Source organism: Mirounga angustirostris, unplaced genomic scaffold, assembly GCF_029215605.1.
Source record: "Mirounga angustirostris isolate CCGP_5_RB_7025 unplaced genomic scaffold, mMirAng1.0.hap1 SCAF_8, whole genome shotgun sequence".
Taxonomy (NCBI): Eukaryota; Metazoa; Chordata; class Mammalia; order Carnivora; family Phocidae; genus Mirounga; species Mirounga angustirostris.
In genome coordinates, this window is record NW_026991716.1 from 47333890 (window position 1) to 47356509 (window position 22620).

General features: G+C 42.6%; 1 protein-coding gene across 1 annotated transcript in view; it reads right to left on the bottom strand.

Moving 5' to 3' along the window:
- Window positions 1-20423, bottom strand: part of PKHD1 (PKHD1 ciliary IPT domain containing fibrocystin/polyductin) — a 453232-nt gene extending 432809 nt beyond the window's left edge. The window contains exons 1-10 of the mRNA XM_064597023.1: window positions 20335-20423; window positions 18065-18142; window positions 17303-17447; window positions 14360-14468; window positions 9972-10029; window positions 6384-6462; window positions 4802-4876; window positions 2585-2649; window positions 2030-2069; window positions 1105-1175 (exon numbers count right to left, since the gene is read on the bottom strand). Of these exons, the coding sequence (XP_064453093.1) occupies window positions 1105-1175; window positions 2030-2069; window positions 2585-2649; window positions 4802-4876; window positions 6384-6462; window positions 9972-10029; window positions 14360-14468; window positions 17303-17447; window positions 18065-18142; window positions 20335-20386 (772 nt within the window). The 5' untranslated portion in view covers window positions 20387-20423. The remainder of the gene's footprint in view (window positions 1-1104; window positions 1176-2029; window positions 2070-2584; window positions 2650-4801; window positions 4877-6383; window positions 6463-9971; window positions 10030-14359; window positions 14469-17302; window positions 17448-18064; window positions 18143-20334) is intronic.
- Between the last annotated feature and the right edge of the window lie 2197 nt (window positions 20424-22620).

Genomic DNA, 22620 nt, shown 5'->3' on the forward strand with positions numbered 1-22620 from the left:
CTGCCTTCAGCTCAGGTCATGATCCTGGAGTCCCGGGATCGAGTCCCGCATCAGGCTCCCTGCTCGGCAGGGAGTCTGCTTCTCCCTCTGACCCTCCTCCCTCTCATGCTCTCTGTCTCTCATTCTCTCTCTCTCAAATAAAAAAAAACAATAAAAAAAAAATTTTTAAAAAAAAAGAAAAGAAAGGCAAGGGTCAAAATTCAGCTTTTTACACAATTAGACTATCTATTCACTAGAGAGTGAATGACATTTGCCCCATGACCTACAAAATTTCTTGCACTTTTGGCAAAGGTAGATCCTGCTGCCCCTGGAATGTGTTCCTCCCTCACAGACGTGTCTGCAGTGGTTTTATGATCATCGTCAAGACTCAAATCTAAGCACTCTTCTTTAGTGATCAATTTCCTACTACAGAATTGGGTTCACAATTTCATGCAAGCTTCCAATTTTCAGTATTCATTTTTTAGCACGGAGGTTTACCCATCAGATAGCAACACCATAGTTGAGCATGAATATCAGCAAGTCATAAATTGTTGGATGAATGCTCAGAAGTGGTATTAAAGTAACTGGAAGACACACTTTTGTACTTTTCAGGGCCACCTCTTTACTGTTATTTCTCAGAACATAGACTAAGGATGACCTCCTTTCATTCAGTTTATATCCACAAACTTTGTATAGAAGCCTATGATCGAGCCTCTTTTAATACAGTAATGAGGGGCACCTGGATGGCTCAGTCGTTAAGCGTCTGCCTTCGGCTCAGGTCATGATCCCAGGGTCCTGGGATCGAGCCCCGCATCAGGCTCCCTGCTCAGCGGGAAGCCTGCTTCTCCCTCTCCCACTCCCCCTGCTTGTGTTCCCTCTCTCACTATGTCTCTCTCTGTCAAATAAATAAATAAAATCTTAAAAAAAAAAAATACAGTAATGAAAGCTGACACTCACATAAGCAACTTCTTCTCAAAACCCAAGGGTCACCCATCATTATGGCGGGGATGGCTTCAGGTGCTCATGGTTATAGAGAAATGGTACCAGGAGAACGGGAAGGAGGATCCAACATTGAGTGAGGTGTGAGGGAAGGAGTGAGGAGTTCAGGGACAAGGACAATAGTACCTGAGTATGTCTGGTACAGGAAAAGGTCCAGTTTAGCACTGACCAGCCATGCATTCTTGTGTACCATGGACCTTCCAAGACAAAGTTTTGTTTTAGATGAAAAAAGCATTTAAGATTGCATTTCTTAAATCGGCTGCCTAAAACGAGGATTGGGAGCCAACTTCCCCTGATCTTTAGAACAGTTTGGATACCTTTGATGAGTAGAGAACGATACCAATGGGGCAACATGTGTTTTGTGATTTAGAAAGTTTTTGATAATAATAGCTACTTCACAGAGCGTAATAAGTGTTAGGGAAAGATGAACATGAAAGGGCCTGGTAAGGAGCTGGCCTATAGTAGATACTCCAAGGATTTTGGTGTTATTCCTTCCTAAATTGGAGAGAAAGAGAGAGAGACCCTCCATACGTGGGGCTGTGAGCTTTAGGTGACATGTCACTATCACCACAAAGGGATGAATGTCAGCTAGAGAGTATGCTTGTAAGGAAAACCCCTGACAAATTATATGGTGTCAGAACATTAGGTAAGGCATGCAGAAACCATTCAGAATCATAATCCACTCTCCAAAACTCTGAAATTTGGATCCTCTCCATCTTGAAGAAGGCATTTCCTGGAATGGCACAATGCATTTCCTGGAACAATGTACTGTTTTAAATTGACAGCATTATGAGATTACTTAAGAGCTAATTCCCACAATTTTGTGCCACCATCACATTGAAACATTTACATTACCTCAAGATGAGTGCGTAGGACACAATTTTATTCACCTAAGTAAAAGAAATCAAGTAGGTACAGGGGGGTTCATTATGCTATTCTGTCCCTGTATGTCTGGAATTTTCCATTATAAAAGATTCAAAAATATAAGAAAGACAAGAAGGAGATCAATAATATAAGGTGATGATAAATTTGCTTGCTTCCAGTTACTTACTTTCCTTTGTTAAATACTGAGAAACTAACATTCTGGGAGCCTGTAACAAAAAGAAACAGACATTAACACAGGAGTCTGCCTGTATCACTGGGACCAGGCCATTGCTACCATAAACCCTAGGACTCCAGATATCACCAAGTTACCACCCAAACCTGTAATTTCTTTAACAGTGCCCAAAATAAACACCTCTGAGACTCAGCACCATTACTGTTGACTTCCATCAATAAAAGGATAAATGCGGTAACACACAGCAGGTAAGAGCCCAGGCTTACAGTTACACTAAACATGATAAGTCCATAACCAGCTGCACTGGTTACTAGCTGCAATTTTCTCACCTATTAAGTGAAAATACTTCCACCAACCTCACCAATCCACTCACTGTGATGATTAAATTAGTTTCTATTTAAGCCATTTCATGTAGCTTTTTAAACAGTTCTCAATACATGGTAGTTACTATTCTCATCCTTGTGAGAACCAATTCTTGAACAGTATTTTTCTGATACAGAAAAAAAAAAACAGATAAGACGTTCAACTTATGTTACTTCTTGAACAGACCGATGTAGTTGCCTTCCACACGGCACTGCAGAGTTCCAAGACCGTGGTCTTCCTGAAGAGGATAACTAGAGCAAGAACCAAAACCTGAGGTGAGAATTACCAGACAACTCAGTTCAGAAGTTCTGACTCTTTAGCCAGGAAAGTAAAAACAAATAAAATAAAAGGCCAATTAGTCAGTGAAAATTGGCAGATACTGAAGGCGTAATGAACTCATTGGAGCAATTATGTAGAATAGTACTAACTAGAGTTCTCATCAGTGCATATGCTATCAGCCAAACACAGTGTGAGAGACAAAATTTAACTTGCTCTTAACCTCTTTTCAGACCTTTCCATTCTTTCCAAAACCTTTACAACAAGGACAGCAAACTCTTATCAAGAAAAAAAAAAAAAAACCTACTAAGTGTGAACCCCCCTACGAACTGGGATAAGATATTTATAAATGGCATATCTGATAAAGGGTTAGTATCCAAAATCTATAAAGAAGTTATCAAACTCAACATCCAAAAAAACAAATAATCCAGTTAAGAAATGGGCAGAAGACATGAATAGACATTTTTCCAAAGAAGACATCCAGATGGCCAAGAGACACATGAAAAGATGTTTAACATCACATATCATCAGGGAAATACAAATCAAAACCACGATGAGATACCACCTCACACCTGTCAGAATGGTTAAAATTAACGACACAGGAAACAACAGATGTTGGTGAGGAAGCAGAGAAAGGAGAACCCTCTTACACTGTTGGTGGGAATGCAAACTGGTGCAGCCACTCTGGAAAACAGTATGGAGGTTCCTCAAAAAGTTGAAAATAGAGCTACCCTATGATCCAGTAATTTCACTACTAGGGATTTACCCAAAGGATACAAAAATAGTGATTCAAAGGGGCACCTGCACCCCAGTGTTTATAGCAGCATTATCAACAATAGCCGAACTATGGAAAGAGCCCAAATGTCCATTGATTGATGAATGAATAAAGAAGATGTGGGGTGTGTGTGTGTGTGTGTGTGTGTGTATACACACACATATATATGGAATACATATACAATGGAATATTATTCAGCCATAAAAAAGAATGAAATCTTGCCATTTGCAACAATGTGGATGGAACTGGAGGGTATTATGCTAAGTGAAATAAGTCAGTCAGAGAAAGACAAATACCATATGATCTCACTCGTATGTGGAATTTAAGAAACAAACAGCTGAACATAGGGGAAGGGGAAAAAAAGAGAAGGAAGCAAGCCACAAGAGACTAACTATAGAACAAACTAAGGGTTGATGCAGGGAGGTGGGTGGAGAATGGGCTAAACGGGTGATGAGTTTTAAGGAGAGCACTTGTGTTGAGTACTGGGTGTTATAGGTAAGTGATGAATCATGAAATTCTCCTCCCAAAACCAGTATTACGCTATACGTTAACTAACTAGAATTTAAATAAAAATTTTGGGAAAAAATGTGTCAACCCACAAAAGAAGGATCCTGAGCAAACAAACTGAAGACACCAGGAAGAAACTACATTATGGAGTCTGGCTCTACAACATGCCAGTCCTATAAAACTAAGCTATAGAGTATAATTCTTGTGATGGCCTCAAGAGAAGGTTAAATCTACTAATCCTGAGTGAAGTGAAAATCCAGCAAAATGTTGGTTAGCTAAACTGTAAGCATGTAGACACTCATTTTAAAAATTCATTGTAATACATAAACAAATTTTAGTTGTTTTAGTTGTTTATTTTTTTCCTCCCTTTGGCTGGTCATTATAGTGGAGTGGTTAAGAGCATGAACTTGGAACCTGGCTAGTCAGCCCAGATACTCATTCCAGCTCTACCACTTTCTCTTTTCAAGGCCTTGGGCAAGTTTCTGGACCCATCCGTGCCTCAGTTTCCTCATCTATAAAGTGAAACTAATAACCATTTGTCCTCACAAGGATATTGGGTAACTTAAAGGTAAAAGTGTTAGAGCAGGGCCTGGCCTAGAATGAGCACTTAGTATTAGCTATTTGTTTTCAAGAAAGTTTTCAGAATCCACTTCAATTTGCATTTTGAATCAATTACCATGTATTTTCCAGTAAGTCTAAAAATAAGGCAGTCAGCAGTTATGGGTGATCTATGTTAAAAAATAGATTGTGTGTGTGTGTGAGAGAGAGAGTGAGAGAGAGAGAGAGAGAGAGAAACCCACATGGAAGAACCTAAAAGTATGTATGTAGACAGGAAAGACACTCACCGGCTTCCTGTCTGCCTGTTTACAAGAGAGCAGGCTGTGACCCATTTGTCTCCTTGAGCTTCCAAGATCAATGGGCTGGATAAAAAATGGGGGGGGGAAGACATAAGACAATAGTGTAAGGCTCCCAGTAAACATTCCTGGCAAAACTCACAGGAAACATTGCTCTGAGCACTCTCCTCTGGATTTATAGGGCATTCTGCAGGTGGCCAAAGCCTGTCCCCTGAGGAGATGTTGAATCAATTCTCAGCCTGCAGGTAGGAGCACGTAGCACTATTTCATGGCCCACATTTTCACACAGCAGAAGGAGCATTTCCCTTTTCCCCCAAATCTTCATCATGTCCACATTGGCTCTATTGGGTCTACACAGAACCACTGTGGAGTTTATGCCTTTGTTCCCCCTTTCAAATGCTGTATCCCAGGGCGCCTGGGTGGCTCAGTTGGTTAAGCGACTGCCTTCAGCTCAGGTCATGATCCCAGGGTCCTGGGATCGAGTCCCACATCGGGCTCCCTGCTCTGCGGGAAGCCTGCTTCTCCCTCTCCCACTCCCCCTGCTTGTGTTCCCTCTCTCGCTGTGTCTCTCTCTGTCAAATAAATAAATAAAATCTTTATAAAAAAAAAAAAGCGTCAAATGCTGTATCCCAGACTCAGGCTGACATGGTACCAAGCAGTGAATGTGACATATTATTAAGGATGCACTTGGGGCTTCTAGCCTCCACAGAAAGAGTCATTTCCTTTCAAGACAAGTTGACCATGACTTAATGCCAGAGATGTAGATCCTTAGACTAGCCAGATCATGTCCTCTTCAACTAGGGCAGAATCACAGAGAGGGAACAGAACAGAGGAGGATACCCCATCCTCTCTAGAAGTATGAGGAAAATTAGACACAGTATATAGAATCTGCTCAGCTATAGTAAGACTAGATTCCCTCTACCTCAACAATCCTCACAATAACTACTTCAGATGTTGCATAATCAGGTGCTTAGGGCTTCCACCAAAGACTACAACTTCACCACTTTCCCTCTGGTTCTACTCTTTCCCTAGCACACATGATTTAATAGTAACACTTTCTGTTTCAAGAGTCTCTGGTGAAGAAAGTCATGTTGGCAATCCCAATCATTCCCACAAAACAGTAAAACTCAGCGGCTCTCAGTGCCTTCTCCTGCATCTTCCTCCCATCACACTAACATAATTTCTAAATGCACAAACGCATACCAACCAAACAGGGAAGTTATAATGGTCTTTTGGGTTCACACATCATTTTATAAAAAATTTATTTCAGCCTGAGAAACAAGGTGGAGAAGGGTAAGAATCGAAAAAGAAAACCCACAGATGCAATTACAGCACGATTCACGCTGAGCCCAGAGTGACTAGTTGTCAGTAAATAAATGGACCAACTTAATCGACCAGTTGCAATTACATTAACAAAGTTTGCTGAAGCCCAGCTCACCAGGGACCATAAACTGCAAAGAGGAAAACAGCAATTCTGTGCCAACTGCTTACAATTTATTGCTATCGGGGAAGCTGGTCTCAGGAAGCAACCCAGCATATTTGTAACTAGTTGAACACCGAAACACACACTTACCTATCAATGTACTCAGCATCAAAATCAAAGGTTTCTGATCTTCCAGTGATAATCCAGCCATACACATGTATTAGTTTTCCTGTTTTAAGAAGATTTTTTAAAAATTTAATAGACTTAGCTCCAACTATAAATTATAAACTATTTCTTTTTGGTTTCATCTATTTAATATGGCCAAACTGGTCATGAGTCAGAATATTAATGCTTTTTCACAAACTGTTCAACAGTAAAGGAGCCCCAAGTATGATCTGGTGATCAATACTACACATTGGAAAGGCTAAAATAACCAATTATTGCAATCACAGGCTTAATCATCTATGTATGGAGCACAGAAGTAATAACAGGTCTTCCTCACAGTCCCATGAGGCTTTCAGGAGGAAGGGGCCGGTTTCCACACGCTGCCTTGTTCTATCCTCTTGGCTGTGTATAGACCATCCACCTAACGTGGGATTTAAGGACCATGTGCCTTGGGGTGCTCCGCATTTCATGAGACTTTCCTCTGGACACTTACTAATATGGACAACCCAGGAGGTGCCTATCCCAAGACCTGGATGGGTATTCGGGATATTAAACTTTTTTTCCATATCTCAGAGTACAAAAGATAAATGTCAAGGATGACCCAAATGGATGGGAACTAAAAAAGGAGGGGATGAGATGAAATAGAACAGAGTTATGGCTTAAAGGATGGCAATGGCACATCCCATTCATTGAACCAATATGTTTGTGTTCAAAGATAGGGCAAATTGGGGATCTGCAGACAGTCGGTGTCTGCCTTGCCCCCTGACAAACGGATGACTTCTACTGCTGAGCTCCTCTATGTGACTCACAGGGATTTCCACTGGGTAGCAAGCATTTCCTTAATACTCCCCTCTTTTGGTTCAAGTTCAAGAGGAAGTGCGGGCATCAGCTATCCTCTCTCAGCAACTCTTGGTCCTGCCCCTACCCGCTCTGCTCACAAGACGTGAGAAAGGAATCTGATGCAACCCTTTCTCAAAAAGAGTTTGGGGGCCCCTCCCAGATGCCACATGAGCTGCTTTGTTCCATCGTTTAAAACACCTAAACCCCCCTCTGTGGAACTACACGAGGCAAAGTTTTAAGCAGACGCACCACAGTGAGGTGATGTAGTTAAAGTTCACCAGACAACCCCACGACCTGGAAATGTGTGCCTGCCAAATAATTAGAGAATTTAACCATCTGTGCTGTGATCTTGTAGCATCACAAACAACATTAAGAGATGAGAGAGGTTTTGGCTAATAAGTAAAACCTCAAAGATGGAAAAGAAAAGAGCGCCTATGGGGCTCGTGAAGTCACTGAATGCAGAGGATTTGGGATCTCTTCACGGCCACATTCAAAGTCACAAAAGAACATTACCAAGAAGTCGTTCCCTTCACACTATGCTTGTGTAGTATTAATCCGAGATGCTTTCAGATGCAGTCATTGGAGGACTGGCAGTGAAACCCTGGGAACCTTCCAGGAAATATGAGAGCCACTGTAGGGTGAATGGGTAGAAGGGGAGGGAACCTAATGCCTTAGACAAAGGTCACAGACACGAAGAAAGCCTCGAGTCTGCAGTTCTCCACGCCTATTAACAACTGGCAAAATAATTTCCCTTCATTTTAATAGAGCTAAATTATTGATTTCCTGGCTTTGGTGGGCATGATTCCAAGCTCTGATGGGCATAATTTTTAAAATTGGTAACAAGTTATAGAAATTGGGAATTCTGAGTTTTTGTCTTGTTCCTAAACAAAGAAGCCCAACAGAGGCTGAGAAATGGCTAAGCCTGCCCACGGTGCCAAGCGATTCTGTGTCACAGTGGAGGGCTGTTAACCACAGACAGAAATTCAACTACTAATGGAACGTCACCACTCCTGTCCCCACCACCTCCCCCATCTCCCTGGCTGCCACCCTGGGCAGGCTTCCCAAATGAAATGAGAGTAATTGTCTGGAAAGTGATTTCAAAGATGCCGCCGCGTGATCCTGCCTGGAGGGACCACTCCACTCCAACCAGGCCAGCCACCAGTCATTCCCCCAGAAGGTGGAGGAGACAGGGTGCAGCACTCATACTTGGTGGGAGAAACGGGCCTGACAGATCTGGGTGAGCCAACATCCCATTTCACACCTCTGATGGCAGGCTCCTTCCTCATCCCTCACCCTGTGGACTTCTGCCATCGAAACAAGAGCTTTCTAACACCAAAAAGCAGGGACCCAAATGTCTGCATGTGATTCTCAGACCACATCTCTTTTTAATAAAATATGATCATGCCTTGATTATTCAGACAAATGGAAAGAAACAGATCTCTGAATAACCTGCATTAATAAAATCATGCCAGATTCATATTCTTCAGGATATCTTTAAATACATGCATACATAATCTGTGTCTATACACACACGCATACACACACACAAGTACAAACACTTTTCAGCAACTCAGATACTCATTTTGACATTCTTTAGTCGTCAAGCCATTCAAAACTCTATCAGTTTATGCATTTAGACACAACTACGTATAAACGTTTAGCAACTTGTATTCCCATAATTACACCATCTGGAAGCCCTAAACAAAGGAAAAATCTGAAATAGACAGAGGAATTTGCCAAGAATCAGACAGCGAATTATATATAATCCTAGCTGTGTTTACTACTTAGTTGTAAAGCAAGCTTAGCAATTCTTGAATCTATTTCTTAGCTGCAATCCTTTCTTTTATGTAAATCTCTCTCTTCTTTCTCTCTCTTCTTCTCTTCTAGCCCCTGGCCTCTGCACATGTGTGTCCTCTAACTCATAAACAAGCCCCCAGGATAAGTATCAGGGTTGCTGGCCTTCCATATAGTATGCAACACCACCACTCAACACAGAACAAAACGTTGGATATACCTGCCCACTCTGGATTCTGCCTGTCTGGGTTCAAATCCCAGCTGCACACTCACTAGTTGACTCTAAGCAAGCTGCTTAACCTTTTAGTATCTCATTTCCTCATCTGCAAATGAGAATAATAGTCCCTATGTCATCAGATTCTTGTGAGGATCTAACAAGATAATACACGCCAAAAGCTTAGAATAGAGCCTGCCTGGCTCACGGAAAGATTCCATAAAGGTTTGCTATGAGATGTGGATGATTATAAAGTTAAGAGCAATGATGATTTCTAGTTCCTCCATTCTCTGGCAGTACCTGGTTTGATTTTACTGGCCTCTTTCTCTTTTCTTGTTTGGATTCTTTTGTTATCAGTGAAGTAACAGAGCAAAAGTGCCCAGAGGTGAAACCAAACCCGGTTAAAATTAAACCAAAAGTTATGGATTAGCCTGGTGATGGGTATTGAGGAGGGCATATTCTGCATGGAGCACTGGGTGTTATGCACAAACAATGAATCATGGAACACTTCATCTAAAACTAATGATGTAATGTATGGGGATTAACATAAGAATAAAAAAATTTAAAAAAAATTAAACCAAAAGTTGACACTTATTTTTAAAACAGCATCAGAGAAGAAGCTCAATGCTCCTATTTATAGAGAGCACCCACCTGGATAGAAGAGTTTGCAATAGCTTTGGCAAAGGGACCCATAATTATTCCTGTTTTAATAGGAGATTCCTTACCTGGAGCTCCACTTGGTGGTGTAACTTGGTAAACAATGGGTGTCTGCCCCCTGGAAAACTGTTCAGGAAAAGTCATCACAAGGGAGCATTTCATTAGCATATCACGACCACAAACAAGAAGCAAAAGTCATTCTTCATCGAATATTAGTCTAAGGTGGTAAATGGTTACATTTCCTCAAATCAACTAACATCTATTTCTTTTTATCCCCATAATCTATCTGTGAAGCAGAGGTGACGGATATTATTACAGTTCTTCCATTTGAGAGGTAAAGGGAATTTTATCAAGGTCCCAGAGCTCTCTGCCCTGCACCATATTGTCCAAACTTCGGCAAGTTTCTTTCTACCTGTCCACCTGCCATACCCAGGAACACATTTTACCAGAAAGAAAGGTAGGTAGGCCAGGCTTGAGAATTCCATTATGTAACTTGGTATCTTGGAATCTTGAAGGATTTTTTAATTTTTCTAGACAATAATTCACTTACTTAAATTGAAAGGATTGCAACTTAACTTATTAACACCCAACACGTAAACAGGAATTAGCAAGCTAAAAAAATTGCAAGTTGGGTAGACACACAAGTGAGGTGTTTGTTGGGAAAGTGGTCGGTGCCTATTGGGAGAAAAATGATGCAAATGATTCAAGGAATGGGAAGGAAACTTATTCTTTGAGAAGGAGGAAGCAGCACTGATGGGAGAGGGGAAAGCCTGGTCATGGCACTCCAAATCATCTTTCTATGCCCCCTCCCCACAAAGCCCATTTTCTGTTAATTATAAGCTCCAAAGAGGCAGGGATGATGCCGGACTCAGTCACGGTCATATCCTTGTGACTAGCCTGGGATAGAGAAGACATTCAAATCTTTGTGAATGAATAGAGTGGCCCCCTGTGAGATCATTGATGTGGTGCTTGTAAATAAAAGAGAGAAAAAGACAACTCCAGGAATTCCATCTCCCCTATAGGCATCTGGGTTAACCCAAGATTAGTGCACTTCACGGCCAGGGCCAGTGTGAAAAGAGAAGCAGAAGGATGGACTGACAAGGCCAAAGTTTGACCCATGAGCTAATGACATTGAGGAAGAGACCTGGTCTCCCCCTCCGGCCGCCCTCACCCCTAACCCCCTCTAGATGCCCAGATTGCCTTCATTCCCCATAAACTACACGCTTCCCACTTGCAAATCCAATGACAGCAGATCGTTTAGCTTGGTCTGCTTCCAGCATTCCAGGAGTCCACCTTCCCAGGGAGAATATCACCAAAGAATAACTCCATTGTTCATCCACAGCCCGAAGCAGAGGGGAGAGCCAACAACATTTCAACAAAGCTGGCAGTGGCCTGGCAAGTGTGGGTTTTAGGCATTGATCCACATGGCTGTACAACCTGCCATCAAGGCCAGTTTCCTCCTTTCTAAGGGAGAGGTTTAGAGAACAGGTCACAGGAAGTATGTACAGTCAGGAGGTCAAGGTGAGACTGTAGTGACCTCACCGATTGGGAGCAGCTCTGATCTCACCAAAAGATAAGGATTAATGCAATTCCACACACACCTGCCAAACTTGCACTCCCTACCCTGGCCTCCCAGCTTCCTCCCGCACCCAGGCCTTCACCTCCCAATGGGGCGCCTTTCATATCACTGTCATTTCCGGTTGGAAGTATATCCTAGGAGCCTCAGGAGGCAGAGCGGCCTTACTGCTCCTTCTCACAGACGTTAGAAACTGAGGCAAAAGAACAACCGAGTCCAAACCAAATGAGGAAACATGGCTCTGGATTTCCAGCTTGCAGTGTCAGCTCTAGCGCTCAGCCTGTGAGCCGTCCACCCCAAGCGTGGGGGCAGTAGAGTGACTCCTTGATCACTCCTTCCCGTTCCTTGGCATGCTGGGGCAGCTCAGAGTTCAACCTCAGAAAGAGTCTCCCCTGTGATTCCCTCTGAGCTGACACATGAAAATGGTACATTTCTAAGGAAAACAGGCCCCGCTCACCCAGCAAGCTAGAGACAGGACAAAGTGAAAAATTAATGAGCTTCCAAATCAAGCTTCCCGCCTGCGAATCCCTGAGCGCCAGCGAGGTCAGGGGCGGCAAGAAGGGGGAGAGGAAAAGCAGTGGATTAGGAGAGTGAAGCCACAGCCCCCAGCTGCTTGATAAACCTTCTGTGAGTTGTTCAAAGTTGTCAGCGCCCGCAGCCGGCTCTTTGAAGTGGACTGCGAGATGGAATTAATTTTTAATACTCACGGTTCCCCCAGTCCCAGTCCCAAAACAAAGAGACACACCGTGTTTTATTTAGCTTGGAATGCCTCTCATTAACTGCGTCCCCTGGTGATTATTCATCAACTCACCAAGCTAGGCTAAAGCACTCAAGGACTTGTTTTCTTTAATGTGCAATTTTAGGAAGTGCTTCTCCTCTCTCCCCTTGCTCTCCTTTCCAATCTTTAATAAGTAGGAACACTACTATCTGGGGTGAAAGGAACATCAAAACCAAAAACAGCACGGTGATCAGGGAGGGTGCTTGGCCATCCGTCTTCTGTTACATTCACAGAGACAGTGGAAAGGTGGGGGTGCGGGGCTTAATAAGAAAGAATAATCTTTTTTTTTTTCTTTCTACTGCATATGTACAGAAGCAAAATTCCAGAAAACAAGACTCTCTGGGAGTGAGAAACAAGTTGTTAAATATGAACTGACAGCAAATTCCAAATTTGTCAATGAATTGCCTGTATAAAATGTAGATCGTAACAGGGATGAATTTAGTGGATGAAGTCTTGTTCTAAAGGAGCATTAATTAATGACAAAGACTTTTATGAACAACTCTTCAGCAGAGGCACCCTGTGGGAAGGACAACCATGACAAAGAGCTCTGTCAAAACTCAGTCTTTTATGAAAAGTCTAGGGCCTACCCTTTCAGAGATTAGTGGAAAACTAACCCGAAATGGACAATAGGCTGAACCAAACACAGAATTAAGACCAAGTATACATATTGCTTCTCCAACATAAGTTAGGCATTAACTCATAAACTCTCTGCTTCCGTTTAGCTCTGCACTTGAAGAATGCCACCAGCAAATGCCCTTTCAATCTAGGATTAGAAAGAGGAGCAGAAATCACATGAAGCAGAGGGCAAGGTAGAACTTGGGTCTCTGAGTCCCTTCCCCCTACTAAGACTTAGGAGAATTGCAGCTGTGAAATGAAACACTGACCAATGATAATCTTTGCAGCTCCTCATGGGCTTAAGTTTAGATGAAGATTTAGAATCCAATGCTGGGGGACACCTGGGTGGCTCAGTCAGTTAAGCGTCTGCCTTTGGCTCAGGTCATGATCCCAGGGTCCTGGGATCGAGTTCCGTATTGAGCTCCTTGCTCAGCAGGGAGTCTGCGTCTCCCCCTCCCTCAGCAGCTCCCCCTGCTTGTGCTCTCTCTCTCTCTCTCTCTCTGTGACATATAAATAAATAAAATTTTTAAAAAATAGAATCCAATGCAGGTTCAATCAAGTCTTAGTTCTTTTAGACTCCACATGTAAGTGAAATCATACAGTATTGGTCTTTCTCTGACTTATTTCCCTTAGCACAAGACCCTCTCATTCCGTCCATGTTGTCACAAATGATAAGATTTATTCTTTTTTATAGCTGAGTAACATTCCATTGTGTATATATATAACCCTCTTCATTGTCCATTCATCCACTGATGGACACTTGGACTGCTGCCATATTGTGGCTATTATAAATAATAAACACAGGGGAGCATATATCTCATCAAATTGGTGTTTTAGTTTTCATCACATAAATATCCAGAAGTGAAATTGCTGGATCATGTTTCTATTTCCAATTTTTTTGAGGAACCTCCTTACTGTTTTCCATAGTGGCTGCACCAATTTACATTCCCTCCAGGAAAGGGAATATAGTTAATAACATTGTAATAACTCTGTGTGATGACAGATGGCAACCTAGACTTATTCATGGGGATCACTTTGTAATGTATAAAAATATCAAGTCACTATGATATACACCTGAAACTAATAGGACATCATATGTCAATAAAAAATTAAAAATTAAACTAATTAAAAAAATCCTAGTTCTGCCATTTAGTACCTGGATGACATAGGCAAAATTATTGATGAGATGGGCACATTATTTCATCTCCCTGAGCCTCAAGTCACTCATCTGTAAAACCAGGATAATAAATAGTTGCCCCTTAAAATTGTTTTGAACATCAAATTAATGTATATAAAGCACAGAGCCTGACATACAAGGGCTCCATACTTAACTTTCATTGGTATCGTCTCAGACACCTCACAACTACCACCCATGTTTCTTCTTACCCTGGCAAAGCCGACTCCGGCTGACTTAGAACTTGCTTCTTGATAGCACAAGCCTATCCTCAGACGAGGCAAAGACACATTCCTCCATCCTTAGAACCCACCTTGAACGTACAGTTGTTTCGTGGTCCAGGACTCGGGCTGCCCACCGCCTGTCCCCCAGAGTGCACTTCCAGGTAATACAGACCCTCGTGTGCTTCAGACAGCAGAGATCTGAGGGCAGAAAGTGGAAATCCTTGTGAACCAAAAACTGTGAACTACCAAAGCCAGAAGCCCCACGTGACCACCCCAAATTTCCTCCGGCACCTGTGAAACAGAGCTAACCAAGGATTCCTAGGTTTCACTTTACACCGTCTAGATCCACTCACCCACTAGACTTTAAAGATTGGATCCTTCAGCAACATGTTATAATTGTTTTACTGAAAGTCCTTAAAATTAAAAAAAAAAAATTCTGTCTTGTTCCTCAGAATTGTAGGTTCATAGGACTTCAAGACATGGAAGGGACATTGATAGATAATCTAATCCTAGTTTCCATTAAAAAAAATTTTTTTTTTTGATGGTTCCTGGAATGCCTGGGTGGCTCAGTCGGTTAAGCATCTGCCTTCAGCCCAGATCATGATCCCAGGGTCCTGGGATCAAGTCCCGCGTCGGGCTCCTTGCTCAGTGGGGAGCCTGCTTCTCCCTCTGCCTGCTGCTCCCCCTGCTTGTGTTCTCTCTCTTTCTCTCTCTCTCTCTCTGACAAATGAATAAATAAAAAATCTTTTTAAAAAATTTTTGACAGGGCGCCTGGGTGGCTCAGTTGGTTAAGCAACTGCCTTCGGCTTAGGTCATGATCCTCCTGGAGTCCCGGGATCGAGTCCCGCATCGGGCTCCCTGCTCGGCAGGGAGTCTGCTTCTCCCTCTGACCCTCCTCCCTCTCATGCTCTCTGTCTCTCATTCTCTCTCTCTCAAATAAATAAATAAAATCTTTAAAAAAAAAAAAATTTTTTTTTGACAGTTCCAAACAGATTAAGAAACTTATGTGTGCAAACACCACAGGCCAAGAGCAAAGTAGGGCTTGAATCCTAGGCTCTCTCTGATAAAAGGCATTGATTTCATATATTGCCAAAAAAATTCTTGACCTCATAATATTCAAGCAGTCCATAAACACTTCATATATCCATCAGGAGAGTCCTGGACCCCCTCTCCTCTTTTCACAAATATCACAGTGATTTCCTCCCCTCTTGGATGCTGCCATTCCTGTTCATTTTTGTAAGAGAGGGAATATGATGAATAAGGAGCTAGAATTAAGAAGTGCCTCCCCTCCAAGAGTTTCTCACCAAACTTCTCAGCATGACTTTAAGTATTTAAATCTGCACCATCCAGTGTGTAACCATTAGCCATATGTGGTTACTGGGCACTTGAAATGTGGCTAGTCACAAATACAATATGCTATAAGTGTAAAATCTCAGTGGACTTTGAAGACTTGGTGTGCAAAAAATATATAAAGTATATCATTAATAATTTATATATTGATTACATATGAAATAATATTCTGGATATGTTGAGTTAAATAAAAATTATTAAAATAATTTCACTTGTTTCATTTGACTTTTTAATGTAGCTACTAGAAAATTTTAAATTACATTTGTGGCTCACCTAAGGTTTGGATTAGACAGTGCTGATCTAGATGCTACAATGTCAATCCTGGTGAAAGCAGATATGTCTTTATGATAATGAATAGGACAGTATTTAATTGATGATAAAATGTGCATTTTTTCACATTTGGGGGTTAATTGATCTTGATATTCATCTTCCAACCAATGAGTACATGTAAGAGGATAGTGTTTCTTTTCCTCTAAAAAAGATTATATAAAATCAGTGGTGCATCTGAAAATCATTAGCATGTTGGGATTGAGGAGATAAAACATATAAAACTTCAGAGTTTTGATCTATTTCATGGCAAGTTCTTGCAGGAACTCTATGCCCATACCTACCATAAAATGTAAGGAAGACGTACAACCCAGTTTTAAAACAATTAGCAGCAGGGCTGTAAGAAAGTTCAGTTCAAGAGACGTCTATGGAGCCACATCTACTCACAAGGTATTGTGCTAAGTACCATAAGAACTACAAGGGTGGTATTAACACACCCCTTGTCCTCAAGGCACTTCATTCTGGGATGAATCTGCAAGGGAACAACTGACCTAAGTGTCATGAGAAACACAGGGCTGAGGAAACAGGGCCACTGAGGCTACACGTGCCATGCCCGTGTGTAAATTACAAAAGGTGCTCCTTCCTCAAAGCTGTGACCACCGCCACGTGGATGTCAGCCCCTATCTGCCTCCCTTTCAAAGAAGGGCAAGATTATACCCAGTTGTACGTTCAGGGAAGAAGTGACATTTGCAGGTTAGATTTCAGTAGGCAGAGATGGAAAAAAGGGAGACTTCCTGAAGGAGAGAACAGAAAACAAAAGGAAATGACAATGTTGTTGTTGCTGTTGTTTCTCTTAAGCAATGATCCACTTTCACGCGGCATCTCAAAGACATGAGTAGGGAAAGAATGAACTCGTAGAAACTTCGTAAGACAAGAAAAACTTGAGTGAAACAGTAGATGACCTGGAATCCTGTACAAATCACACCAAAAAGGAAATACGCTGAGGACTAAAGCAAATTTCCTTTCTAACGGGTTTGGGGTTTAGGCACGATCAGTCCAATTATGCCTATTTCAGAAGATGAGTTCTTTAGATGGCTAATGGCACCATTTATTGAAATTTTAATAGCGATAGAGCTCCTTGCAAACAACAATAAGAAAACACAGCTGGAAACACAATCCAACCCCTCCTTATAAATGTCTCAAGTTTCTCAAAATTCTTCCCTGTATTTTCATCCTCCCTTAAGCCCCAGAGCCCTGATAGGGAATTTTTCAGAAGCGTATTCACACAGAACATTTTTAAAGCTATAGCTGGTAACTGCAGTCATAGAGGGAGTTGCTCTAATTTGCCACCCAAAACTACCGAGATAAGCAAAGCACTCGCCCTGTCTGATCTTCTCCTTCCCAGACAGGTGTACCTGGTCCTGCACATGACCACCGGCAAATCCAAGAAGACGGGAGAGGCGTCACAAGGGATGCTCGGCAGGACAGGCGCAGCCGCATTCACCAGGTATATCTCCAGCTGAGAGCCATTGGTGGGATAAAGGAGCTCCGACTCCCAACCTAAACACAAGGGAGAGGGGAATCTCGGGCTGAGCAGAGTTGTTGTAATCCACACAGGAGAATATAAAAACATGGCCACACAGGGGCAAGGTGATAAGCTGAGCTTGCCTGAGGATTAAATGACTACTCTTCATTTCCAAACGCATTTATGACTGCGGTGTAAATGGATGGTCTCATTTATGAGTTTATAAGAAGAATTTTCCTCTCTTCAGGTCCAACCACTGAAATCCAGGACTTTCTCAGCCCTAAGCTAAACCGTGGTTTAGAAGTTCCCACATATAGAATCATGTGCAAGGAAGATAACTAAGATTCTGGGCAACACAATGCTATAGGACTATCTACACGCTACCATATCGTGTCATTTAGGGTTTCTAGGGTCCCATCCCACAGCTTGGGATAAGAAAGCGGACGTGGGCATATGATGGTGTCATGTGCTCTACTTCTGTGACACCAAGTGAGCATCTGGAAACACAGAAGTCAGTGTCAGTGGTTCCAACAGCCCTCAGGCCCTCTTTTACACCTGTCCTTAGCCAAGGAGGAGAGCCAAAGACTCATATTATTTAGGATTCTTAACACCAATAAATAAGAAACTGACATTTGGTAAGACCCAAACCTACCATCAAAAATGACTGTGATCCACGTTCCCCCTGCAAGACTACCTTCTTCAGGTTCAACATGGAAACTCAGGGAAGGCACTGTCAATAAGTAAGAAAAACACTGGGTTTGAAGTTCAGATTCAATACATCCGCTTCCCTAACATTATAAAAACAAAAGATAGCATTCCTCAGAATCACCAGAAGGGCTTGACAAAGCACAGATTGCTGGGCCCCAGCCCTGGAGTTTCTGACTCAGTGAGTAGGTGCAGGGTAAGGCCCAAGAATTTACAGTTCTGACCTGGTGCTGCTCATGCTGCTGGTTTGGGGATCACACCTTCAAAACTTTCATTTTAAGGAGAGTTCTGGCTGATCCTCTTATTTTGGACATCCAAAAACCCACGGTTCACCAGAACAATCCTGAATTTCTACTTCCTTTGGGAAGGACTTCAAGGACACATTTGGTTCCTAATTAAACAGAATCTCTCTTCTCTCTTTCCCACCCTTTAATTAGGTAGTCATAATTTAGTTGTAAAGTCACCCCTTATTACTTGTAATTCCACTTCCCCAGAGGAGAGGAGAAACTTCTAGAAGCTGTCCCTATTTCAATCATCCTGCTCAGTATACCATCTTCTGATTTCCTCCCTTTGAATATATGATCAGAATGACTCCCCAGATGGATACAAAATTCTGTAGATTTTTTGCCTTGCCTGCTCAGAGAGAGGCTGAAGCATGGATCGGTGCTGGAATTTCCTTGAAAAAAAAAAAACAACAATATAGACTACACATGCTAGGCTAGATTGGGTTCTCCCATCGATACCATTGGCTGAGCATAATAATCAAATCCTTATCTTTGAAGACACCTCTCGACATGCCTTAGCCGAGGCAAAGCCAATTCAAGGAGCCATCAAAAATCGGTCAGCTCCTCAGTGAGATCATAGATAGGGAAAGTGTTATCTATAGAACACTTTTCATTTTCTGTGTCAGAAAAGATAAAGGATAATCCAGGCCACGCTAACTCTGGTTAACCCAGACCTTCCATGTACATTTACAAAGGGGGTATAATGCACAACCAAGCGTGGTGGGCAATCATTCACATCAACACAATTATTCACAGCAGGCCCAGCCAGACCAGCCCATGCTTACCCTTCAAAAGAGTACTAGATACTTCTACCTAAAGAAGGGCCAAAACAAATGCCATCAAAAGATACCAAGGAGGGGCGCCTGGGTGGCTCAGTCGTTAAGCGTCTGCCTTTGGCTGAGGTCATGTTCCCCAGGTCCTGGGATCGAGCCCCGCATCAGGCTCCCTGCTCAGCAGGAAGCCTGCTTCTCCCTCTCCCACTCCCCCTACTTGTGTTCCCTCTCTCGCTGTGTCTCTCTCTGTCAAATAAATAAATAAAATCTTTTTAAAAAAAAGATACCGAGGATAACCAAATTCACAAAGAAAATTAGAGACGTGATTTGAGAAATGAAGAGTTTGATACAAGCAGTCATTAACCTCTAAGACAAGATAAGCTATTCCCTTTGGGAAGACAAAGCAGTAAAATCTAAAAAGAATTACATCATAAGGCTCAAAAAGGAACTATAAAAAGAAGGTTATAAGTTATTATTAGAAGCTCAAGACTATAACAGCAACCTCCATTGGCCATTAAAAAAGTATATATTCGGGGGGTGGGAGGGATGGGGTGGCTGGGTGATAGACATCGGGGAGGGTATGTGCTATGGTGAGCACTGTGAATTGTGCAAGACTGTTGAATCACAGATCTGTACCTCTGAAACAAATAATACATTATATGTTAAAAAAGAAAAGAAGAAGAAGATAGCAGGAGGGGAAGAATGAAGGGGGGGAAATCGGAGGGGGAGACGAACCATGAGAGACGATGGACTCTGAAAAACAAACTGAGGGTTCTAGACGGGAGGGGGGTGGGAGGATGGGTTAGCCTGGTGATGGGTATTAAAGAGGGCACGTTCTGCATGGAGCACTGGGTCTTATACGCAAACAATGAATCATGGAACTACATCTAAAACTAATGATGTAATGTACGGTGATTAACATAACAATAAAAAATAAATTAATTAATTAAATTTAAAAAATTTTTTAAACTATATATTCATAACTAATACATAGCCTCAACTACTAAACAGGAAAAAGTAATCTCTAAGCAGTGAAAATTTAAACCCAGAGCACATACTTCAGACTTTCCCCCAAATAATATTTTAAGTATCGATAAACTAGTTCTCAAGGTAACTTGTTGTGTTCTATCTATAATTCCTTCAGAACACATCCTACTCACCTGCCAGAAGTAGTATTTCCATCCTCATCAGAGAGATCAGCCAGACAGTCATCCTGTCCACTTAAATCAGTCCTCTCAAAATTTTCAATTTTGTGGGAGCAGTGTAGCTTTCGTGCTTTATAAAAAAAAAAAAAAATGAAAAATTACCATCATTTTTGCTCACATACTATTACTTGACTGTGCCAAAACTTGGAAAATTAAGGAAGTGATACCAACACGGCCCTAGAGTCTTCAAAGGGACCCACCATCTTCCCAAGCTCAGGAGAAAAGGATAATCTAAGAATCTTGTGTAAAATCATCACTATCCGACCCCCTCCCCCTCTCCCACCAACTTATTTTATTCATGTTTAAGCTGGGTAAATAAGAACAGCCTCTTTCATTAACTCAATTATTGAACAAAAGCTTAATTTAAAAAATAATAAATTCTAGATCTCAAGATACTAGTTAATAGTGGTTGTAGGGTGGGGGGTAGGGGGAGGTTGTTTTGTTTTGTTTTGTTTACAGAAGAGTCTCAGTCCTCCAGGAAACCAATCAACACAAAAGAGTAAAAAGTTTAACAAAGCAAATGTTAAGTATGGTATGGTGTTAAAAAAAAAAATGGTACTAATGGGAATTTGGGGGTAAACTGTCATGTCCTCACAGCAGAGGAGAAAGGGAGGAAAGAAACAGGAAGCAAAAGCTGGACCCTCCAAACTGTACCCCAGGATGCCAGGGTCTCTCTACCCTGTTCCTCTGGAATGCTGGCCCAGTCCACCAGGCCTAGCTTCCCTAAACCCTGCCTTTATTGTGCCATTGTTCTGCTTAATGCTTTTAATTCAATGCAAAACCGCCATCATTCATAAAATGATAAGAATACCTCTCAGTGGGGCTCCTAGGTGGCTCTGCCCGTTAAGCAGCCCGCTCCTGATTTCCGCCTAGGTCACATCTCAGGGTAGTGCGATTGAGGCCCCCAGCCTGCTCTGTGCTCAGCAGGGAGTCCACTTGAGATTCTCTCTCTCCCTCTGCTCTTCCCCCTGTTTGCACTTGCTTCTCTTTCTCTCTCTCTCTCTCTCTAAAATAAGTAAATAAAATATGTTTCTAAAAAAAGAAGAATACTTCTCAGGATCTTTATCAGCATTAACTGAGGTGATATATACAAGAAATTAACACAGGGCCTGGCACATCCCCAGGCATGTTAGTTTTTCTTTCAAAGGCTCTCTATTTCCAATGCAAAGCCCTGTCTCTGATTTCTCCGTTGGCCACGATCTGGGACCTTACCTTTCCAAGTTTCCCTGCACCGCTTTCCAAAGCGAACCCTGCATTGCAACAGATGGTTCTCCCCATCACCTCGCAGACAAGCCTTTGTCAGGTCAGCCCCTTCCTTGGCTCCTGGGGCTGCCTTCTGTACTCCCCAAAGTCTCTCATGGCCTAATGAAATCCTGGCCTTACTTCCCTTCCTGGCACTACTCAGGAGCTACCTCCTCCACAGAATCTGTCCCCTGTGTTCGTCTGCTGCCCCCTTACCCGGAGGGTAAGGAGAGACGGAGGAAAGAGGCAGACAGACCTCTCCGGACTGGAAGGCGGCAGGTTCAACAAGCAAGGAAACGTACATACAGGCTAGTCTTGGGCGCCCTCAGGACGAGTAGATCTGCGCACCTGCCTGCCTGAATCTTCAACGCTTGTATAGAGGCCTCAACCGGGTTCAAACCATACCAGGCAGGTAGGCTCAGCACCACATTGTTCTCTCAAGGCCGTGCGTCCTTGAAAACGGTCGCCACTGTGGGAAAGGAGGGCGGAGTGTACCTTTCAAGGACGGGGGAGGAGTGAGGAGCCTCCAATTGCCCGACTGCCGGGGTCAGCTTTCTGGTCGACTGGAGGTCACGTCCTCTCCATGACCCCTCCTCCCAACACGCCACCCCTCCTGACCAGTGTTTACAATCTCTTCTGCAATGTGCCCTGAACAGTCCGCAAGGGCTTCCGCCAGCATCGAGGTGGCTCATTTGGCGGCTCTCCGGCTGCACTTAGAGGCAGATTCCACAGCAACACCACAGCACGTGCAAGAGAAAACACAGACTAAAATCATGATCCCCAAAATAAGTAACAATTTTTTCCATCAAGAGCCCCATGACCAAACCATCCATTTACTAAGTCCCCTAGCATGGGGGTCGAATGGCTCAGGGCATTCACTTGTGTCTTTGTGATTTAATTAGCAGACTCTCACAAGTCTGAACAAACAACGCTCTGGAGATTGGCATAGGTACCTCTTCCTGAGGCAACAATAATGTCCAAAGCCATCCTATTTTGGAG